The sequence below is a fragment of the Sander lucioperca genome, chromosome 18, assembly GCF_008315115.2.
Source record: "Sander lucioperca isolate FBNREF2018 chromosome 18, SLUC_FBN_1.2, whole genome shotgun sequence".
Classification (NCBI taxonomy): domain Eukaryota; kingdom Metazoa; phylum Chordata; class Actinopteri; order Perciformes; family Percidae; genus Sander; species Sander lucioperca.
In genome coordinates this window covers 9,387,857-9,395,356 of record NC_050190.1, presented here as the reverse complement: position 1 = coordinate 9,395,356, position 7,500 = coordinate 9,387,857, and the positions used below count along the sequence as shown (strand labels likewise).

The 7,500-nt window shown below is 49.0% G+C and overlaps 1 protein-coding gene across 3 annotated transcripts in view; it reads left to right on the top strand.

The window, feature by feature from the left end:
* heatr5a (HEAT repeat containing 5a) overlaps positions 1-7,500 on the top strand; it is a 61,523-nt gene that overhangs the window by 8,688 nt on the left and 45,335 nt on the right. For 2 of the 3 annotated variants that reach the window (XM_031304652.2, XM_035994442.1), the window contains exons 7-14: positions 1,820-1,983; positions 2,214-2,463; positions 2,916-3,071; positions 4,182-4,432; positions 5,021-5,132; positions 5,233-5,385; positions 5,531-5,630; positions 7,351-7,460. In XM_031304652.2, the coding sequence (XP_031160512.2) occupies positions 1,820-1,983; positions 2,214-2,463; positions 2,916-3,071; positions 4,182-4,432; positions 5,021-5,132; positions 5,233-5,385; positions 5,531-5,630; positions 7,351-7,460 (1,296 nt within the window). The remainder of the gene's footprint in view (positions 1-1,819; positions 1,984-2,213; positions 2,464-2,915; positions 3,072-4,181; positions 4,433-5,020; positions 5,133-5,232; positions 5,386-5,530; positions 5,631-7,350; positions 7,461-7,500) is intronic. The other variant, XM_035994443.1, reaches the window with a different exon arrangement.

The window sequence follows — 7,500 nt, the reverse complement described above, 5'->3', positions numbered from 1 at the left end:
ATTAACTGACAACATAAGTTATACCAGTTACAGTTCTCAAGGACGCACGCACACACGGACGCCACAGCACGGACGCCACGGCACGGACGCCACGGCACGGACGCCACAGCACGGTCGCCACAGCACGGACGCCACAGCACGGTCTCTTTCTCCTTTCTCTCAACTTTTCCGCCGTGTGTGGCGTGTACCCGCTCGCGGTGTGAAGCGTGTCGGCGCTATTCTCCACATGTAGGAACCTGGTGAATTAACCTGCAACATGTCAGCTGTTTGGGAATTCTTCAGCGTGTGTGCAGAAGATAACAAGTTTACAATATGCAACACCTGCAAGGAGAAAGTAGGGCGTGGAGGGACGACACCAAAAACCTAAATCACATTTCTTTAGTTGATATTGATGTGAAAAGAAGGAAATGGTTCTAACATTGCTCTTTAGATGTGTGTGAATGTCCCCCACCAGGAGTAATTTATATAGTTCTATTTTATAGTGATCCATTATCTGTTCAACACATGTTCTATTAAAGAAAAGATAGAAAATAATGTGTGTGCTGTAAAGTGGTTAGAAAAAATGAAATCGGAATCGGCTAAAATCAGTATCAGCTGGTCTAACTCAAAGAAAATCGGAAATTGGAAACGGCCTAGAAAGTTGTAATCGGTGCATCTCTAATTTTTTTTTTTTTTTAAACCAGACTGAACATTGACACTTACCCTTCTGTAATTATCCATTCCTTTAATATGAGTCTAAATAATTCGACGATGGATGGATGGATGGGTGTATGATGGATGAATGGATGGATGGATGGATGGATGGATGGATGGGTGTATGATGGATGGATGGGTGGATGGATGGATGGGTGTATGATGGGTGGATGGGTGGATGGATGGATGCATGGATGGGTGGATGGATGGATGGATGGGTGGATGGATGCATGGATGGATGGATGGGTGTATGATGGATGGATGGGTGTATGATGGGTGGATGGATGGATGGGTGTATGATGGATGGATGGATGGATGGGTGTATGATGGATGGATGGATGGATGGGTGTATGATGGATGGATGGGTGTATGATGGGTGGATGGATGGATGGATGGATGGATGGATGGGTGGATGGATGGATGGGTGTATGATGGGTGGATGGATGCATGGATGGGTGGATGGATGGATGGATGGGTGGATGGATGAATGGATGCATGGATGGATGGATGGGTGTATGATGGATGGATGGGTGTATGATGGGTGGATGGATGGATGGATGGATGGGTGTATGATGGATGGATGGATGGATGGGTGTATGATGGATGGATGGGTGTATGATGGGTGGATGGATGGATGGATGGATGGGTGTATGATGGGTGGATGGATGGATGGATGGATGGGTGTATGATGGATGGATGGGTGTATGATGGGTGTATGATGGATGGATGGGTGTATGATGGATGGATGGGTGGATGGATGGATGGATGGATGCATGGATGGATGGATGGATGGGTGTATGATGGATGGATGGGTGTATGATGGGTGTATGATGGATGGATGGGTGTATGATGGATGGATGGGTGTATGATGGGTGTATGATGGATGGATGGGTGTATGATGGATGGATGGGTGTATGATGGATGGATGGGTGTATGATGGGTGTATGATGGATGGATGGGTGTATGATGGATGGATGGGTGTATGATGGATGGATGGGTGTATGATGGATGGATGAGTGGATGATGGGTGTATGATGGGTGGATGGGTGGATGGATGGATGGGTGTATGATGGATGGATGGATGGGTGGATGAGTGGATGATAAAGTGTTTTCTTTTTTTTCCCAGCAGCCCCGCGGCAGGCTGGGCGTGGGCGGAGCTCCCTGGAGGAGGTGATGGATCTGTTGTGGGGGGGGTTCCTGAGGGGGGGGGCGGGGTTCCTCCGAGCCAGCGGAGACATGCTGAAGGGCACGACCTCCGTCAGCAAGGACATCCGCATCGGAGTCACGCAGGTGAGTCGCCATGGCAACGAGTAGATTAGGGGGGAAACCTCATTTAACAGAAATTAGCATCTTCTCACCATTAGGGGTGTAATTACACACACTCACACACACACACACACACACACACACACACACATATATACACAAACACAGACACACACACACAGACTCTCACACACACTAGGGGTATATATGATGTATTGCTACACCCCTACTCACTCCCTCCCCCGCCTCCCCAGGCCTGCGTGGTCTTCGTCTCCACCCTGGGCGGCTCCTGGTTGGAGGGGAACTTCCCGGCCTTCCTGTCCCTGCTGATGGAGCTGGCGTCCCACGGCCGGGCCACGCAGACACCGGGCGACGCCGCGGTGACCCGTCGCTGCGTCTCCTTCATCCTGAGGAGCACCCTGGGCTCTCTGTTGGGGGAGAAGGCTCAGACCAACGCCGCCAAACAGCTCTGCTTCGCCGTGGCGGCGCAGAAACCAGCCATCGGTGAGCACAAAGACTTCCCTCTGCCGAAACAACATCTCTTCAAGAATTACGAATACCAACTTTTGCCTTTTAACGATTTAGGTTGCTTTCACACGTGCCCCGAATCAGCAGCGACTAACGTTACACTGTTTATATTAACTTTCACGGCATAGGACATAAGTTTAATAATGTTAGATTATTGTGTAATGTATAGGTATGTAGATATTTTAAAAGACATAAATATACCTACGCATGAAGATGTATCTGATTGAACGTACATTTGCCATATTATGGACATAATGTCCAAAAAAAGAAGAAACATTCAAATGTTATCTTTGGCCAGTTTTGAAAGCACTATGTGTATTAGATAGATTAAAGATGAAAATGTAAAGTGTGTGTGTGTGTGTGTGTGTGTGTGTGTGCGTGCGTGCGTTTGTGTGTGTGTGCATGCGTGCGTGCGTGTGTGTGTTTAGATGCAGCTCTGACCGATGGGAACGTTGAGACCAGAGTTTCGGCTGCAGACGTCGCAGCCAGTCAGCACATGTTGGTCTGCTGCCTGCAGGAACTGGGAGCACTCATACAGGGACTGGGAACCACTGCTGCCCCCCTCCTCACTGACAGCAGCACAGGTCTCACACACACACACACACACACACACACACACACACACACACACACACACACACACACAGAGAGAACGAAAGAGAACTCCGGACGGACTGTATCTAAAGAAGTCTTTGACTTCCTCCAGCTATTAAGCTGATGTTAATACTTCTCCACCCTAAGTGTTAAGGTTAAACTAGCAAAGACACTTGTGTCGGGCTTTGCGCTGTGCTGTGTGAAAGATAGGGTCTTATGGATGTTAATACTTCTCCACCCTAACTGGACGTCCACACCTCCGCCGACTTGATCTTCTAAAGATACAGGAAGTCATTCATTTTCAATGGAAGCTGCTTCTATCATCTGCAAGGAGCGGAAAATCTGTCGGCGTCACGTTTTGGGCATTTTGAGCGACCAGAGCGTCAATCAGAAAGTTGAAAGTAGGTCAACTTTATGGTAATGAGCTATGACGCGGTTCAGCGGCAACCAATCAGAATATAGACGTCCTTCACGCTGGCTGATTCCAGAGAAACATACGATGTAAACTTTGGTTCCTACCAAAACATTAGTTCAGAGAAAAAGGAGGAGAAGCTCATCATGGCCGTTGCTGGGTTCCCTATCATTTCTGATATTTGCGTATAGGGACCAGTTAACGTTACCTGCCGGTCACATGGTCTCTAAACAGTCCGCTCACGGTGAAGTCCTGCACGGATCAACAGCTGGCGGCTGCTCGCTCTGCCTGCACGCTGCTGCGGTTCAGCGGCTAACGAGCGAGCTAACTGCTAACAGACACCGCTGCGACCAACAACCAATCCACATTCTGTCATTATATATGTCATTTATAAAAGGTTTCTAGTGTCAGTGTATTGGCCGTGCAGTGGCTGCTTGATCTTTTTCCATGATGAACATAGAATGCTGCTACGTCAGAGCGGCCAAAGCCTCAAACAGCTTCCCCGGACTTTCTGACCAGCGTCCTCGACCGGGCGGCCAGAGCTTCTTTGCAGCTCAAGTCGGCGGTGGTGTGGACGTACAGAAAGGCAGAAAAACAGTCCGCTAAATTCAGCAGATTTTCATTCTGGATCCCCCAGATGTATCTTGTGCTCCCTGTAAATCTTCTTTTCTAACGTAACTTTTTGCAGCCCTCGTGGACACGGTGATCTCCGTCCTCCTCCACCCTGCTGCCTCCGCCCGTCTCGCTGCCGCCTGGTGTCTGCGCTGCGTTGCCACGGCGATGCCGTCCCAGTGTTCCCCGCTGCTGGATCGCTGTGCCGAGCGGCTGGTGGCGCTGAAGTCTTCCCCCGAAGCTGTTGCCGGGTACGGAGCCGCTGTCGCTGCACTGGTGGCCGCCGTGCAGCACTGCCCCCTGGGAATACCACACACCAAAGGCATGGTGGGTAAAATACGCCTATTACAAAACTCAGTATTCCACATGCTAAAGTTAGCATTATAAACACTGTATGGTGTAGCATGCAACACAACTAGAAGACGGGAACAGGCGGCAACTTCCAGGCCTGAAAAGGAACCAAACATGTTATTATTATACTTATTATACTCGTGTGTCTGTGTGTGTGTGTGTGTGTGTGTGTGTGTGTGTGTGTGTGTGTGTCTGTCTGTCTGTCTGTCTGTCTGTCTGTCTGTCTGTCTGTCTGTCTGTCTGTCTGTCTGTCTGTCTGTCTGTGTGTGTGTGTGTGTGTGTGTGTGTGTGTGTGCGTGTCTATGTGTGTGTTTGTGTGCGTGCGTGTCTGTGTGTGGGTGTGCGCGTGCGTGCGTGTCTATGTGTGTGTGTGTGTGTGTGTGTGTGTGTGCGTGTGTGTGTGTGTGCGTGCGTGTGCATGTCTGTGTGTGCATGTGTGTGTGTGTCTGTGTGCGTGCGTGCGTGCGTGCGTCTGTGTGTGTGTGTCTGTGTGCGTGCGTGCGTGTGTGTGTCTGTCTGTCTGTGTGTGTGTGTGTGTGTGTGTGTGTGTGTGTGTGTGTGTAGGTGGTGCTGTCTCTGGCTGAAGACCTGCTGCGTTCAGCCTCTCAGAACAGTCGCATCTCTCTGCAGAGGACTCAGGCCGGCTGGCTGCTGGTCTCCTCTCTCATCACCCTGGGTAAAAAACTCCTCAACTCTGTCAACGTTTACCGGAAGAACCAGCGAAATACCGTTTCTTTCAGTGTTTAATGTATGTGTGTGTTTATGTGTGTGTCCAGGCCCGGCAGTAGTGGAGCATCACCTGTCCCGTCTCCTCCTCCTGTGGCGGTGTGTGTTTCCTGCTTCACTCAGGGAGCAGGAGATGGAGCTGCGGCGAGGGGACTACTTTACGTGGCAGGTTACGCTGGTGGGACGTGCCGGGGCGCTCTGTGGTCAGTCCCGCACATCTACCTGTGTGTGTGTGTGTGTGTGTGTGTGTGTGTGTGTGTCTGAGAGTTTGATCTTACGTGCATGTTTGAGATCTTTGTGTTGAAGAAAGACGACGAAGCAAACTGCTGTGTTGTTGTGTCTGAGCAGCGATGAAGAACCTGCTGCTGCACTGCAGGGAGCTGGTCACCGATGACATCATCAGCCGTCTGCTCACGCCATTGGCCTGCGCTGTGGCCCTGCTCACCAAGTCAGTCACACACAATATATAACATTTATATATGGGTTTTTATTTATATATATGTCTATTTAGGGCCCGAGTGCCGACAGCGGTGAAGGCCCTATTGGAACTGAAGGAATTATTATTATTTTCTGCAAATGAATTGCCTTATTGAGGGGCTTAACATATTCAAAAACTCACCAACACTGGCGGTCGCATCAAGTCTGGTGAACATTTACGTGTTTTAAGGGTTTCGGGAATAGGCGCACAAAAATGTCTCGCTAGCGCCCCCTACAAAGTTAAAATAATTGAGCCCCTGCAGTGCGTTTAACGTAGACTCACGGAACTTGGTACACATATGTATCATGTCAAGATGTACAGTAAACGTCATTAGAACCATACCTTAAACCCAACAGGAAGTCCGCCATTTTGATTTCAAAGTTCGACATTAGTGCGATTTTGGCCATTTCCACATGTCGTACTTTAACGAACTCCTCCTAGAGATTTCATCCGATCAACTTCAAATTTGGTCTGTGCCATCTTAAGACATTAAAGATGAAAAGTTGTTAAAAGAAAAACTTTTCGTCATAGGGCGTGGCCGTGGCGGGGCGGCCATTTTGTGCGTTTCGCCATCAAAACAGGAAGTGGGTGTAACTTGAGTGTTCATTGTCCAACTGGGTCGAAACTTTTCAGGATTCAGGATGGAAGAGTCCAACCCTGAGGACAAATAAAGGCCGATATTTACTTAAAGTCATAGCGCCCCCTAGTGGCAACAGGAAGTAGGCCTAAAAGTCAAGGTGCTATACTTTAACGAACTCCTCCTAGAGATTTCATCCGATGGACTTCAAACTTGGTCTCTATCATCCCAACACCTTAAAGATGAAAAGTTATTAAAAGAAAAACTTTTCGTCAGACGGTGTGGGCGTGGCGTGGCGGCCATTTTGATTGTTTAGTGATGAACAAAGAAGTTGTTGTAACTTGAGTGTACGTTGTCGTATCTGCCCGAAAATTCTCACGATTGACAAGGGTCCAGGCCTGAGGACACCTACAGGCCATATTTGACTTTTGGTCATAGCGCCCCCCGCTGGCAACAGGAAATGCGCCTTATATGACAAACATCATCCGATTTACATGAAACTTAGAATGTGTGGTCTACATGTGATAATGAGCCGGCCCCTATAATATAACCACGCCCACTTACTCAGGCCACGCCCCCTTTCATAACATTTGAACTGTTTAAGGTAGAGTCTTATGTGAGGTGTCATTGAACTCAGCAGAGAGTTGCTTCTTCATTGGTGATGGTTTGACCCGCCCCCTATAATTTAGCCACGCCCCTTTTCACAGCTAATGAACTGTATGACGTAGAGTCTTGTGTGAGGTATCGTTGAACTCAGCAGGGAGTTCCCTTTTCATTGGTGACAATTTGCGGTGTCTGAGTGCCAGGCAAATGCACGGTCGCAAGGAGCGGCGTCCGCCAGTAACCCCGACACGTGCAGAGGCGCGAGGGCCCGTCCATCGCTGCTTGCAGCTTTAATTATATATATATCTGGGTCCACCAGCCAGAACATTTTAAGCGTCAAACACTTAATTTCAAACGCAACAATTTTTGGTGCAAATGTCTTTATTTATGCAAAGGAAAGTGTTATTCTCCTGTATTCTCCAAAACGTTCTGCATATTCATCTTGCGTGTGTGTGTGTGCGTGTGTGTGTGTGTGTGTGTGTGTGTGTGTGTGTGTGTGTGTGTGTGTAGGTTACCTGCTCTCCTCAGGTCTTACAGCAGTTCAGTCCGCAGCGCGTCGGTCGTCTACAGACTCAGAGTTTACGAGCTGCTCTCTCTGCTGCCTCCTCACACCTACCAAGGTACCAGCTCAGCTCCTCCTCTCCTTCCTGCCTCCATGGT